Source organism: Kogia breviceps, chromosome 6 (genome assembly GCF_026419965.1).
Source record: "Kogia breviceps isolate mKogBre1 chromosome 6, mKogBre1 haplotype 1, whole genome shotgun sequence".
Taxonomy (NCBI): domain Eukaryota; kingdom Metazoa; phylum Chordata; class Mammalia; order Artiodactyla; family Physeteridae; genus Kogia; species Kogia breviceps.
In genome coordinates this window covers 2,978,394-2,994,104 of record NC_081315.1, presented here as the reverse complement: position 1 = coordinate 2,994,104, position 15,711 = coordinate 2,978,394, and the positions used below count along the sequence as shown (strand labels likewise).

General features: G+C 43.3%; 2 protein-coding genes across 8 annotated transcripts in view; one reads left to right on the top strand and one right to left on the bottom strand.

Moving 5' to 3' along the window:
- Nucleotides 1-15,711, bottom strand: part of FNIP2 (folliculin interacting protein 2) — a 218,059-nt gene that overhangs the window by 81,666 nt on the left and 120,682 nt on the right. The gene's annotated exons all lie outside the window — the stretch shown is intronic.
- SPMIP2 (sperm microtubule inner protein 2) overlaps nt 1-15,711 on the top strand; it is a 103,702-nt gene that overhangs the window by 83,181 nt on the left and 4,810 nt on the right. Inside the window, 2 exon segments of the mRNA XM_059066828.2 lie at nt 6,243-6,369; nt 6,371-6,433. Coding sequence (XP_058922811.1) covers nt 6,243-6,369; nt 6,371-6,433 — 190 coding nt within the window.

Genomic DNA, 15,711 nt, shown 5'->3' with positions numbered 1-15,711 from the left:
GAGGAGAGACATCAAGAAAAGAGCTTTGAAAGCCCAGTAGAAAGCCAGGAGGAGGACAGTGTCCACAATCACGAATGCTTTTGGAAGTTTTACTAGAAAGTCTGAGAAGAGGTGACTTGATCTCAGGAAGGAGGCTGCTGTCAGCTGGGGTCAGAACCATCATGATGAAGTAACAGCAACACCAAGAGCAGCGTTTGGAGCAGGGGCAAATGGGGTGGAAACAGAAGGCACAGACGATTGTTCCTTAAATAGTGAGTCTTTGTTTCATTTTAAAATAATTCAGTTTGGAAACCGCTTCAGGAATGGCGCAGTAAGGACCTCCAAAAATATATTTCCTCCATAAAAGAAATAAGAACAGTGGCAAAAACTGTCAAAATCACCTATTTCAAAACATTGGAAATGAATGAACAAAGGCTTTCAATAATCCATGGAGCATGTATTTAAGAAAAAATGGCTAAATCTTAGAAAGAAACACGATCTTTGTGACATTTTAAATTTAAATTAAAATTGCTCTATTCCCATCCTCTCTTTCCAGTTTCAAGGTAGCCTTGAAAAAACCAATAGCCTCACAACCACGGTAGCTGTGAAAACTAGCAGTCGACCAGTGACTGAAGGGGAAACACGAGTTTGAAGCGCCTTGAAAAGCTTCCTACTCAGAGAAATGTTATATTTGATTTTGTGTCTGTGTGTGTGTAACTGGCTGTGTTCAAATCCCAACTCAAGCTCTTTATTTTTTTAAAATTTAATTTAAAAATTTTTTACACAATTTAAAAAGTTAATTTCCATTTACAGTTATTACAAAATATTGGCCATATTCTCCGTGTTGTGTGTACACCCTTGAGCCCACCTTATACCTAATGGTTTGTACCTCCCACTCCCCCCGATCCCTGTATTGCCTCTTCCTTTTCTCCCCACTGGTAACCACTAGTTTGTTCTCTATATCTGTGAGTCTCCTTTTTTGTTATATTCACTAATTTCTTGTATTTTTTAAGATTCCACATATAAGTGACATCAGATAGTATTTGTCTTTGTCTGACTTATTTCACTGAGCATAATGCCCTCCAAGTCCATCCATGTTGTCACAAATGGCAAAATTTCATTTTGTATCATGGCCGAGTAATATTCCATTGTATATATAAACCACATCTTAATCCATTCATCTATCAATGGACACTTAGGTTGCTTCAATACCTTGACTATTGTAAACAATGCTGCTATGAACATTGGGGTGCATGTATCTTTTTGAATCATAGTTTTCTCCAGATATATGCCCAGGGGTGGAATTGCTGAGTCATATGGTAGCTCTATTTTTAGTTTTTTGAGGAACGTCCATACTGTTTTGCATAGTGGTTGCACCAATTTACATTCCCACCAACAGCGTACCAGTGTTCTCTTTGCTCCTCATCTTTGCCAACATTTGTTATTTGTGTTCTTTTTTTAACATCTTTATTACCATGTTCTTTTTAATCATGGCTATTCTGATAGGTGTGAGGTGATATTTCATTGTGGTTTTGATTGGCATTTCCCTGATGATTAGGGATGTTGAACATCTTTTCATATACCTTTTGACCATCTGCATTTCCTCTTTAGAAAAATGTCTATTCAGGTCTTCTGCCTTTTTTTTTTTTTTTTTTTTTTTTTGCGGTACGCGGGCGTCTCACTGTTGTGGCCTCTCCCGTTGCGGAGCACAGGCTCCGGACGCGCAGGCTCAGCGGCCACGGCTCACAGGCCCAGCCGCTCCACGGCATGTGGGATCTTCCTGGACCAGGGCACGAACCCGTTTTCCCTGCATCGGCAGGCGGACTCTCAACCACTGCGCCCCCAGGGAAGCCCATTCTGCCCATTTTTAAATCAGGTTGTTTGTTTTTTGATGTTGAGTTGTATGAGCTGTTTATATATGATGCATATTAATCCCTTATTGGTCATATCATGTGCAGATATTTTCTCCTATTCAGTAGATTATCTCTGTGTTTGTTTCATTATTCAATCTGTCTTGAAAATCCCTGGAAAAGCTCCATTCTCAGGGCTTGTCATTATTTGACCTGACTCTGTGTGAACATCTCTATCTCACAAGCACCTGTCAAAAACAATAATCATTTAATATCACAGTTGCCTGGGGGGAGGAGGGCAATACAAGTTGGGGCAAACAAGAAGCTGACCAAAAATCTTTAAGGAAAAAATTGGGAAATGACATGTCTCTAGAGGATTTCAAAAAGCTCTAACAGGGCTTCCCTGGTGGCACAGTGGTTAAGAATCTGCCTGCCAATGCAGGGGACGCGGGTTCGAGCCCTGGTCTGGAAAGATCCCACATGCCGTGGAGTGGCTGGGCCCGTGAGCCATTGCTGCTGGGCCTGCGCGTCCGGAGCCTGTGCTCCGCAATGGGGGAGGCCACAACAGTGAGAGGCCCGCACACCACAAAAAAAAAAAAAAAAAAAGTACAAGGAACAGAGCTCTGAGACTGTGTACCAACATAGCATAATAGGAATCCCAGAAGGAAAAGAGCAAGAGAGGAAGGGGCAGAAGGAAAATTTGAAGAGATAATGGCCAGAAGCACCCCAAATTTGATGAAAAACAATAACTGACACATTCAAGAAGCTCAACAAACTCCAAGTAAGATAAACTCAGAGACCCACATTTAGATACATCATAGTCAAACTGTCAAATGGCAAAGACAAAGAGAGAATCTTGAAAGTAGCAGAAGAAAAATGAGTCATTGTATACAAGGGATCTTCAAGATTAACAGCTAAATTCTCAGAAGAAATAATGAAAGCCAGAAAGCAGTGGAATGGTATATTCAATGTGCTGAAAGAAAAACAAGTTAGCCAAAAAATTCTATATCCAGCAAAACTATCCTTCAAAAATGAAGGAGAAATTAAGACATTACAGATAAAAACTGAGAGATTCTTTTTGTCCCTAGCAGACCTGCCCTACACTAAATGCTAAAGGGAGTCCTTCAGGTTGAAACGAAAGGACAATAAACAGTAACTCAAATACACAAAATAATTAACAAGCCAGTGGTAAAGGTAACTGCATAGGTAAATTTAAAAGTCAGCATTAATGTATTTTGGTTTTTAACTCTTTTTTCCTATATGACTTAAAAGACAACTGCATAAAATTATATAATTATAAAACTGTGCTGATGGGCTTATAATTTAGAAATATGTAATTTTTATGACAATAAGAACACAAACAAGGAGGAAGAGAATGGAGTTATATTGAAACAAAGTTCTTGTATATGATTGAAATTAGGTTGGTATTAATCCAAATTAGATGATTTTAAATTAAGATATTAATTGTAATCCCCATGCCAACCACTAAAAAACCCCTCAGAAACATACAATAAAAGGCATAACAAGGGAATTTAAAAAGTATACTAGAAAATATCTATTCACCTCAAAAGAAGACAGTAATGGAGAAACAGGAACAAAAAAACCATTAGACATATAGAAAGCAAATAACAGAATAACAGATATAAATCCTATCTTATCAATAATTACATTAAATGTAAATGGACTAGCCACTCCAATCAAAAGGTAGAGATTAGCAAATGAATGATCCAGACTACAGACCAGTATCTGTTATGAATTCAGATGCAAAAACCTTCAACAAAATACTAGCAAATTATATCCAGCAACAAATAAAAAGGATTATACAGTATGACTAAGTGGAATTTATCTCAGGAATTCAAGGTTGGTTCAACATATGAAAATCAATCAATGTAATGTACTGTATTTATAGAATGAAGGATAAAAAATACATGATCATCTCAATAGATGCAAAAAGGCATTTGACTAAAAATCCAATGCTATTTCATGATAAAAACACTCAACAAATTAAGAACAGAAGAAAATAGTTTTAGCTGGATAAATGGCATCTACAAAATACCCCCACAGCTAACACTGTTTTTAATAGTGAAAGACTAGTTAATTTTTGCTTCATGATGAGGAAGAAGACAAACACATCTGCTCACATTATGTCTATTCAACATTATAGTAGAGATTCTAGCCAGGGCACTCAGGTAAGGAAAAGGAATAAAAGACATCCAGATTAAAAAAGCAGAAGTAAAACTGTGTAGATGACGTGATCTTGTATATGGACAATTGTAAGGAATCTACATAAAATCTATTAGAACTAACAAGTGAGTTCAGTAAAACTGCAAGTTAAAAGATAAATATACAAAACTCAATTGTATTTCTCTACACTAGCAATGAATAATCTGAAATTAAGAAACAATTGCACTCATAATAGCATCAAAAAGAATAAAATACTTAGGAATAAATTTAATAAGTGTAAGACTTACAAACTGAAAACTACAAAACATCATTGAAAGAAAGAAAAGAAGACCCAAATAAATGGAGAGACACTGTGTTCATGGATTGGAAGACTTAATACTGTTAAGATGGCAATACCTTCTAAATAGATCTACAGATTCATGCAATCTCTCCCTATCAAGATATCAGCTGTCTTGGTACAATTGTCAAGCTGATTCTACAATCTATATGGAAATGCAAGGGACTGAGAATAGCCAAAACAATCTTGAAAAAGAATAAAGTTGGAAGACTCACACTTTTCAATTTCAAAACTTACTACAAAGCTAGGGTAATCAAGACAGTGTGGTACAGGTATAAAGACAGACATATAGATCAACTGAAAGTCCAGAAATAAACCCTTACATTTATGGTAATCTGATTTTAACAAGGGTGCCAAGACAATTCAATATGGAAAAATAGGTTTTTCAAAAATTGGTGTTGGGATATCCACATGCAAAAGATTGAAGCTGGACCCCTTCTTCACACCATATATAAAAATTAACTCAATATGGTCATAGACCTAAGTGTAAGAGCTAAAACTATAAAACTCTTAGAAGAAAACACAGGAGTAAGTCTTCATGACTTTGGAATAGGCCATTGTTTGTTAGATATGACACCAAAAGAACAAGTGTCAAAAGAAAAAAGTAGACAAATGAGACTTAATTGAAATTAAAGCATTTTTATGTTTCAAAGGATACCATCAAGAAAGTGAAGAGACAGCTGACTAAATGGGAGAAAATATTTTCAAATCATATATTTTATAAGGAACTTGTTTGCAGAATACATAAAGAACACTAACAACTCTAACAATAAAAGACAAATCGCCCAATTAAATATGGGCAAAGATATGAACAGACAGCTTTCCAAAGAAGATGTACAAGTGGTCAAGAAACCCATGAAAAGATGTTTAACATAATTAGTTATTAGAGAAATGCAAATGAAAACCACATGAGATACTACTTCACACTTGGATGGTAAAATAAAAAAGACAGGCAATAACAAGTATTGATGAGGATGTGGAGAAATCAGAACCCTCATACATTGCTGGTGTTAGTGTAAAATGGTGACGCCGTTATGGAAAACAGTTTAGTGGTTTCTCAAAAGGCTAAGCATAGAATTACCATACAACCCCACAATTCTAGTCCTAGGTAGAAAAAAAGGTGGAAACAACCCAAATATCCATCCACTGGTGAACAGATAAACAAAATGGAATATTGCTTGGCCATACAACAGAATGAAGGTCTGCTTCTTACATGAAGGTAGTAAGAAGGTAAGAAGCCCCACAAGCTCTCCTGGGTGACAACAGCCTTCCAAAAGAGATGGCAAATCCTTATCCTACGATCCTTCTTGTCCTTTCCCCAGACCTGGCCCTTTACGATGGGGAAGCAGTCCTCAGATAATATTCTAATTAAGGGGTGTTGGAACGGAGACTGTGATTTTACTGGGGAAAGAGAGTGAAGCCTGGATCTTTCTTCCCACACACTGTCCAAAGTCAGAGTCTGTCATCGCCAAGCTGGCTTTTCCCTGAATCCCCTGAAGTCTCAAACCCAACAGGCGTGTGTCCTGCAGGAGAACTCAAGGCCTCAGCCTGCCCCCAAATTCCCAGCATCTTGCCTACTAGTCTCTGAAGGATGCCGGGAGCAGTCGTGGTACCAGGGTGATGTCATCAACAAGCTTCCTGGATAAGTGTCCACCTGGGCAGGTAGTTCCCTGCATCTCCAGCAGCTGGATGTCCAGGTAAGTGGAGGGGCAGAGTCTGGAAGCTTCTCAGGACACTGGCTGATGGCTCAGGGCCTTAGCTTTCCCAAGCTCCGTGGCTAGAAATCATCACAATCACAACAGACGCAGACAAATCTCAACTATCTGAAAACTGGTGGCCTTATTTCTAACAATTTTCCAATTTGAGAACCAACCAATTTGTTCCTATTTCAGGCAACCAAATCCTTCTATTATGGATGCAGAAGACAGCTTCAGTCGTGGTTTTCTTGCCTGGCATATGGGTGATTATGAGGACACCGATCAAAGAAACTCCAGAAGGGCCACCCTCCTTCGGCAGAGCCAAGGCAGCCCTGCCAAGAGTTTCCAGACCACCGAAGCTACCAAAGCTACCAAAAGAGCAGGAGGTACAAATCATTTGCTTTTCGGAAGCATTATAGAAAAAGTCAAGCTGTTTTAAAGTGTAAATTAGAGAATGCTATTTAATAGCAATGCTATGAATAATCAGTTTTATAGCTCCTTTCAACCTATCAGAACGTTTTGTAGTTCATACTGGATTTCCACAGTGATGTCCCCATGGTGACTGGGTGGGTATTATTCCCATTTTATAGCTACAGAAAACAGGAGGTGTGGGGCTCAGTCCTTAGAACCGCTTATTTATCACAGGGTTTAACCTGGAGAGCACAGCCATCTGCTCAGTTTCCAAAACCTGAGAAAACTCTCAGTCTGTGAGATGCAGGTAAATCTATAACCCTTCTCAAAACCCCACAGACTGGGCTTCCCTGGTGGCGCAGTGGTTAAGAATCACCTGCCAATGCAGGGTCTTCCCTGGTCCGGGAAGATCCCACGTGCCGCGGAGCAGCTAAGCCCGCGCGCCACAACTGCTGAGCCTGCGCTCTAGAGCCCGCGAGCCACAACTACTGAGCCCACGTGCCACAACTACTGAGCCCGCATGCCACAACTACTGAGGTCCGCGCACCTAGAGCCCGTGTTCTGCAAAAAGAGAAGCCACCGCAATGAGAAGCCCGCGCACTGCAACAAAGAGCAGCCTCTGCTCGCCGCAACTAGAGAAAGCCCATGCGCAGCAATGAAGACCCAACGCAGCCAAAAATATAAATAAATAAATAAATAAATTTATTTAAAAAAAAAAAACACACCCCATAGACTGCCTAGCAGAGTAAGAATATACCAGTTCAAATTCAAGGTTTTTTTCCCCATTACTATCTATGGAATCTTGAACAAGTTGCGTATTTCCCGATGTGGGTTTTTTCAATAGTAAAATGGGGATGTTAGTATCTGTCCTGAATATTTTGTAGAGTTATCATGAGAATCAAGTAAAGAGTGTGTAAGCATGTATTCAAGTGAACAACTATTTCCTGAGGTCCTTCTGCATGATACCACAGCGAATTCACTCTGTAGTCAGCCAGCGTTTCAATACTGAGTGTGACGACAAGCTTCCATGATAGAAAAGGGAAAACACTCAGAGACTCCTGTTCCCTACATGGAGAGAGGCTCCTTGCTCCGCTGGAGAATCTTGCCGCTGCCCTAGAAGATTGCTTACCCTCTGTCGCCAGAGATCTGTTCATCAGGAGATGTCTGTTTGACAGTTAATTGTATATCCATCTGAAGCACTCTGCGAGGAGCCGTGGAAGTCCTCCTTGGTAGGTCCTGCCCCGGGGATGCTCTGTATCAAAGAAGGTAGCGTTCAGCTGCTGACATTCCTATGTGGTCTGAATTTTGAGCTGGGTCGACGTGAGATTTATTGCAGTGTGTGTGAAGGAGTCTTGGATTAGTTATTTTTCCACCTGAACTAATTTTGTGTAGGATTAGAGAGATGATGGGTTAAACCGTCCCCAATTCCTCCTACTATCTATCATTCACTAAATCCAAGTGAGATGTCTTTGTGCATTAAAAAAATCTGTTAAAAGGCAGATTTTGAAATGATTTCAAATTTACAGGAGCACAAGAACAGTACTAAGTGAACTGATACACTCCTCACTCAGAATCATCAGTTGTTCATTTTATTTGTTCTAATGCGTTCTTTCTACACACACACACACACATTGGTTTTTACTGAACCATTTGAAGGTAAGTTGCAGACGTGGTTTTGCTTTACCCCTCAATATTCATGGTGCATCGCCTAAGAACAAGGACGTTCTCGCACATAACCATGGTACAATGATAAGACTCAGGAAGTTTAGCACTGAGACAATATTACCTAATCTATAGCTTATAAGCAAATTTTATTAATTGACCCAGCGATGTCCTTTGTCATTTTCCCCGATCCAGGATCCTATCCAGGACCAGGTATTACGTTTAGTCCTCAAACCTCACTAGTCTCCTTCAATTAGGAACAGCTCCTCAGTCGTGGTCTTTCATGACACTGACATTCTTGAACGATTCAGACCAGTTCTGTAGAATACCTCTTCATTCAGGTTTACCTGCTATTTCCTCGGGTGATGTGTTTTGGGAAGGAATCCCAAGGTAAGTGATGCTGTGTCATCCTCAGGGTATCACATCAAAGAGGCACTTGACGTGAGTTTAACTCATCACTGGTGAGGGTAACTGATCACTTGGTTACACGTCTTCCCTTTCAGAGATAAACAAAATACTGTATCATTCAAAATAATCTTTTTAACCAGCTTAGGCGTTCTTCGTAGTTGCAGAGATACCTTAGAAACTTGTTCCCCAAGTCCATCCTCTGGACCATCCCACGGGGTTCTTGTGGCTGACACTTGACTAAGTACTCAAGCGCCCCCCCCCACTTTACATAAATTCTCTTCGAGGAAGATAACTTGGAGCAAATGATGGATTCAAGCTTCCAGCATAAGCCTCACAGCAGCCCCCGATGCGTGGCTCCTGTTACTGTACTCACCTGAGACGTGGCCCATCTGCCGTCCTCATGCTGCGAGAATCAGAACCATGCACTGGAAGCAGCCTTTGGAAGAACAAAACTTTGCCAATGGTATTGGGGGGCCGGGGGGAAATTTTAAACGCGTAAACCAACCCACAATATCACAATGCTTTCTCATCAAGATAGATAGTTGAAAATGGGGATATTTTACATTCACGTTGTTGAGTTTGGATTTATTCTAATAAACCTAAGTTTAGAGATTAATTTCTAAAAGTTTCTAAAACTTTCTAGAAGTGCAATTTATGGTATTTAATAGTATGTATCATTCTTGTATACAGTACCCAAAATGCTCTTAGAAATATTTTTGGAAATCAATTGGGCAAATTTCTCAACTGTTTTTCTACATTTCCCCAAATTTCTTCTTTTAAGTCACAAAATGTCTCTCAAGTTCTATCTTCTATTACATCTGTTTTCCCTTCTTTTGGTTGACCTTTTCTTCTCCACATAAATAATAGCTACTTAAGTGTTGTGAAATTTATGTGTGAGACAGTTTCAACATCGTGATCCACTTCTATTTCATTTCTTTGCTTGCAAATATCTTCATCGCTCCCCTTGCCTCCAAAACATGGACATAATCTCAGTAATTGATATGTTCCTTCCCTCACCCACTCACTCACACTGGGTGTGGGAGTAGTGATTCTCAAGAGTTTAATGTGCATATGTGTCATCTGGGGATGGTATTAAGGTGCAGATCCTGGTTCAGTCAGTCTGGGACAGGGCTTGAGATTCTGCACAGTCCGTCAAGCTCGCGGGTGAGGCAGCTGCGGTTGATCCAGGGATGCTGAGTAGCAAGGCGCTGGAGGGTTTGCCCCGAGCTGCATTTTGAGCCAGAACAGGGGGGCCTGGATGGAGCAAAAGGGAGTGGGAAACCAGGACGAAGGATTGACAGGGCACAGGCAGTGATCAGCGAGCGCCTTTAGGTAAGGGAGTGTGCTCTAACATGGCTGCATAACCAGCAGCCTGCAGACATGGGTGTCTGGTGGTGAGGCCAGAGGAGGGGGCTCAGGTGCTGAGGAGCTTGGATTTTCCTGGGCCAACTTTTAAACAAAAGTGACAGGATTAAACTTCCATTTTGGGAAGGTCAGTTAGACATCAGCCTGGAGGAAAATTGGTGAGAAGTGTTGCTACAAAAGGGAGGTGAGTTTGGAGGGCATTGTGGTAACTCGGGTGAGAATGAGGGACTGAAAGAAGGTAAAGAGCAAGGAGAGAAGGTGATGCACTTGGCACCCAAAGAGTGCAAGTTCAGCAGCTCTGGGTCCTGACTGGATGTGGGGAAAGACCTCAGTAACCATGGGGGGAGCCAGTGGAGGCTGACGGACGTGACCTTGTGAGGTGAGGGGTGGAGGCAGGGGCCTAGGAGGAAGGTCGGTAGACTGAGTGCTTGAAGGTGAGAGAAGGGGATGGTGACTGCTGGCCCGAGGTCCCCAAGAATACAGAGGGCGAGGCGCAGCAGTGGGAAGGAATCTCCTCTCTCCCAGCACGAACGAGCTGGTACCTCCTCCTCTGTTGTCTCAGAGGTTGTCCTACGTTAGGCTCTTCCTGTTCTCCAGCACCCCCTTTGCATCCCATGTTCAGAGACGATGTGACTTATCTAAGGGGAAACTCTGAAGTCTGCACTCTTCACTACGTTAAAGATCTTTGCTTCAAAGTCAACCTCCGATAACCCACTGTGACAATATTCTGACTCCCAACCGCTTTGCTGGGTCCCCATGGACGTCACTGGACCGATACCTTACGTACCTGTGTGAGTCAGGGTTCTCCAGGGAAACAGAACCAACAGGATGGGTGGATGGATGGATGGAGAGACAGACAGATAGATGAATGGATAAAGGGACAGATGGATGGATGGATGGATGGATGAAATGGATAAAGGGACAAATGGATGAGTGGGTGGGTGGATGGATGGAGAGATAGACAGATAGATGAATGGATAAAGGGACAGATGGATGGATGGATGGATGGATGAAATGGATAAAGGGACAGATGGATGGATGGATGGATGGATGAAATGGATAAAGGGACAAATGGATGAGTGGGTGGGTGGATGGATGGAGAGATAGACAGATAGATGAATGGATAAAGGGACAGATGGATGGATGGATGGATGGATGAAATGGATAAAGGGACAGATGGATGGATGGATGGATGGATGGAGAGACAGAGAGATAGATGAATGGATAAAGGGACAGATGGATGGATGGATGGATGGATGGAGAGACAGAGAGATAGATGAATGGATAAAGGGACGGATGGATGGATGGATGGATGAAATGGATAAAGGGACAAATGGATGAGTGGGTGGGTGGATGGATGGAGAGATAGACATGAATGGATGAAGGGACAAAAGCGTCGATGGATGGGTGGTGGATGGATGGACAGATGCATAGAGCTAGACAGATGGATAGCTTTCTCTTAAGGAATTAAGGAATTGGCTCACATGATTGTGGAGGCTGGCAGACCCCAAATCTGCATAGGCCAGCGGGCTGGAGACCCAGGCAAGAGTGTGAAGGCCGTGGCGAGGCCGAATTCCCTCTTCTTCAGGGGATCTCAGTCTGTTTTCTCTGAAGTCCTGCAACTGACCGGGGAGATGCCCCACCGCACGGAGGGTAACCTGCTTCACTCAAAGCCGACTCATTTGTGTGTGGCTGTCACCTAAAAAGCCTTCACAGCAACATCGCACGGGCGTTAGACCAGGTATCTGGGTCCCCTGGCCTAACCAAGGTGACACGTAAGATTAGCTGTCATAATACCTGCCTCATCCAGGTGTGAGGATCAAATGAGGTGACGTATATCGGGCATCCGACAGAACCAAGAAGCAACGTGGTGTGTATGTGTGCGTCAGGGCTTTCTCAATGGCGTGATGTTCAAGGGAACATGCAAAACACTTGAAATTTACTTTTCATCCAAAAAGGATTTAGCAATACCTAATATTACTCCTTCCTGTAATCTGAAAACAACAGGATTCAATATGGTCTTATGTAGCTACAAAAGTTACACTTCGTGGCATATGTTTCCTGAGGCCGTATGTATCAGTGATACATTTCATAGCAAATATTTTGTAATGCCCTTTATTTTCCTAAAATAAAATTCATAAGATTCATCAACAGAATAACCTTACACACATAACGTATAACAAACCACTATAATGCCCTAGTTGTGCTATTTTACAACTTATATTAACATATACTTTAACACACAGACATTGGGGCACTAGTAGATTAGAAAATACAATGAACGAAGCAGATACTTGCTCCCAAGTGGAATCTCCGCGAAGGCCACAGCTACAAGCAGAGATGATACGGAACTCTGTGCTGATGACACACTTCATGAGGAGAGCAGCTACTGGTAACACGGTTTTCCAAACGTATGTCAGTTCTTGCTGACATCCCAAACCTTACAAAGTCAAATCTCGCCTCAGTTTATATACAACAGTGGCATTCCCGGCAGATTCAGCGTATAGGAAGCTCCCGAGAGAAATGCGCTGCGCCCGTATGTAACGCAAAATTAAATTCTCAGCTCAGATCATATTATGAACTAAGGCTTTCACCTACCTGAATGTGAGCAGCATATTTGTGAGTCACACGGGAGGTGGGATAACCCCTCATTCTGGGCCGCCCTGCACGTGACGAGACGCTCTGCCATCACCCCCGGCCCCCGCCCACCCTGTGCCAGGTGCCCTCGCCCGCTGCCAGGCTCACCAAAGAGGCCCTACGTTTCCCCGACAGCCCTGCCGAGAGTCACCGACAGATACAGCGCGCTTGTTTCAGCATGAAGGACTGGAAATGAGACGTCTAAGTCTGATTAAACGTAACAGACCAGTCACAGGCAGCACCAGGAAAAGGTTCAAGATAAATTCAGAAGGTTTATTGCACCAAATGCCACATAAAAATGGATCAGAATGATATGTGAACAAGTCTGAAGAAAAAAATTTCCATACGTTGACATTGATATCTATTGAACTGATCAAAAACACAAAGTCCTACCAATCTGTCTTAATGGAACTTCAGTAGTAATAAATCAATCCCAGAATTTTCTCCTTTTTAAACACCACTTAAATTTAAGCACATTGCAATCTTGCTTTCAAGATATACGGTTCACCAAAGATGGACATTTAAAAATTAACATTCAGAGGGGGCTGCTTGATTTAGGCAAATAGTATATTAAAAGGTCCCCTCCCCCAAAGCACAAGAGAAAACAAATGGTTCACATTTACCGAGAAGCTAAAGACTTTTTCAGTTTATTGGTGAAAGTACGCGTGAACAAAATACTTTCAAAAGTATGTGTTAGTGGAAAAACCCAGGTATTTAAAAGAACTGTGGGGTCACTTCATATGCTTTATTTTTATGTACAACCAACTCTAGTGAGGAACCTAAAAAGCTGCAGGCTGAATTTTATAAAATCTCAGGACCTAATTAGAAGGGCCTAACAACAGTTGAGTATGGTTTAGCAGGCAGGGATGTTCCTCCCTCGCAAAAAATTAACTTTGAAAAATATGGAAAGTTTAAAAAGTTGCGATGTGTAAACGGCAGTTCCATGGGATGTGAAAAGTTTGGAGTTACTTTCAATAAAAAACAGCACACTTCAGGAAAATGGATTGAAGCCTGTACAAAAAGCTATTTAACACTGATAAAAATAAAATACTTTGGAATTATGCACAAGTATGGAAGCTACATTTTAAGTTTTCATTGTCATGTTTAAACGTACACAATGATCTTTACATTCATATCACCCGTCAGTCTATGAAAAATAAAACCGCGACATGCTAGAGAGAGGCCCATCACGGTCACGCGGGCACACACCCGCTCTGTCCTGCCTCCCAGCTTGCGTGGAAAAGCAAGATGCTACAAAAGGTGCACTCAACAGGTAAGACGTCAAAGTTGAAGAAACCCTAAAGGCGGAATCCTGTCAACTGAGGTAGTTTTCTCTATCTGTACTTTTTTTTTTTTTTTTTTTAAACTTTTGTTTCTGGAGGTGGGCCTGGGCCAGGGCGGGTCCCTTCCTTGCCTCTTGGGCTAAGGCAGACCCAAGCCACCAGGTGGGGTCCGGTGTGTGTCTCAACACGGTTCCATGAGATTCGTTTCCGCGTTTGGGAGGAGGCCGAGTTTAGGAGCGAGCACAGGTGGATGCTCTCCAGGGGAGGGTTTATGAACGAGCCGCCACATCCCCGGTCTGCGGTGCAGGCGGCAGCCGTGAGGGCCGGGCCGTCCAGAGTCCTGAGCGCTCTCCCTCCGTCGCCTTCTCCCGGGGGAGGCGGGGGACAGGCGATGCGGAGGCAAAGCCAGCTTCCTCGGCGTCCAGGGCCTGGGCCACATCTGTGACGCGTGGAGTTTAGAATCGGCCGTTGGAAGATCAGCGTCCCCGGGCCGGGTCTATTGCTCACCGGGCCGCTACGTGCACTGATTCTGTTTCTAGTTATTGTCTGTGAAGCCCTGGAAGGTCGGGGGAGGGAGGGGAAGTGCCCGGAACGTGTCAACGAGGAGAAGGAAACCGAGACTGCGGGGGCTCGAAGCCGGTGCAGAGGGGACGCTGTGACCTCACTCAGCACGGACGGGGAGAGGGGGCGGCCACGGGCGAGGTCAACAACAACCGCCTCGATGCCACGGAGCCAGGGACTCGGACACCCATCTCGGCCGGACACCAGGCAAGAGGAAGCAGAAGACATAGAAAGAATGGACAACGTCACTTTCATGGGAGAAAGACGTACAATACAAATCCAAGATCTGAAGAGCCTCAACACGCCTCTCCGCGTTTCACACCGGAAAAAAGGGGGGGGGCGGACTTCCCTGGGGTCCAGGGGTTAGGGCTCGGTGCTCGCCCCGCGGAGGGCCTGAGTTCAGCCCCTGGTCGGGGAACGAAGACGCTACAAGCCGCCTGGAGCGGCCAAAAGAAAGAAGAAAGATGATTTACTACAAACGAGAGGGGAAGGCTGCAGTTCTGACCTAGTCCTAAGAAAGAAGAACACACCTGTTTTTCTCCGTTGGCCCTGCCGCTCTCCTCTTTCAAACAAATAACTCACGTGCATTTGTCAAAGAGTAAAGACACAGATGTATGTAACTTGGGGTTTGGGATCAGGATTTTATCAAGTAGAAAATATGAAGCCATTTTAACTCCTGAAAGGGAAGTCGTTTCCTATTCTTAGGTGCAAAGGCTACATGGAAAGGACCTGCATCAATTCATAAAAGAGAAGGAAATCAGAGCCTGGTTATAACGAACCGACCTCAAGATCTGCAGCAGCTAACAGTTCTGGTGTACTGGGTTCGCCGCCCGCCTTTGAACCATCCGTTTACCAAAGAGGCTTTTCCTTCACCCTGGATGTCAGTACCTCGTCTGTTTCACGGTCAGTAAACTAAAGTTAACGTCAACAGAAAATTAAGGTTTTCTAAAAAGCAAACTACGCTCATAAATAAAAACAATGCTTCATCGTGGCCGGTTTTTGTACTAGGGGGCAGTGAATTTCTGGGAAGCTGTTCTGAAAAGGACGTATAGGGATTGGAAGGCACAGAGATGACAGTGTAAAAACTCAGCTCCGATCTGGATTGTTTATAAACGTTCCAACTCATTCCTTTCGCGAGTCCTCCTGCTCTCCCGCAGCTCTCGTCGCCCACCGGGACGGCGGGGCCTTTCAACGTGTACACAGCCCGTCGCGCTAACCAGGGCAGCGAGCGGCTGGCTTCCGCGGGAGGAGCCCAGCCACAGAGCCGCTCGGGCGGGCGGCCCCGCTGGAAAGGCTGCCGAGCGCGGCGAAGCGTCCGGAGAAGCCGGCCGGGGCCG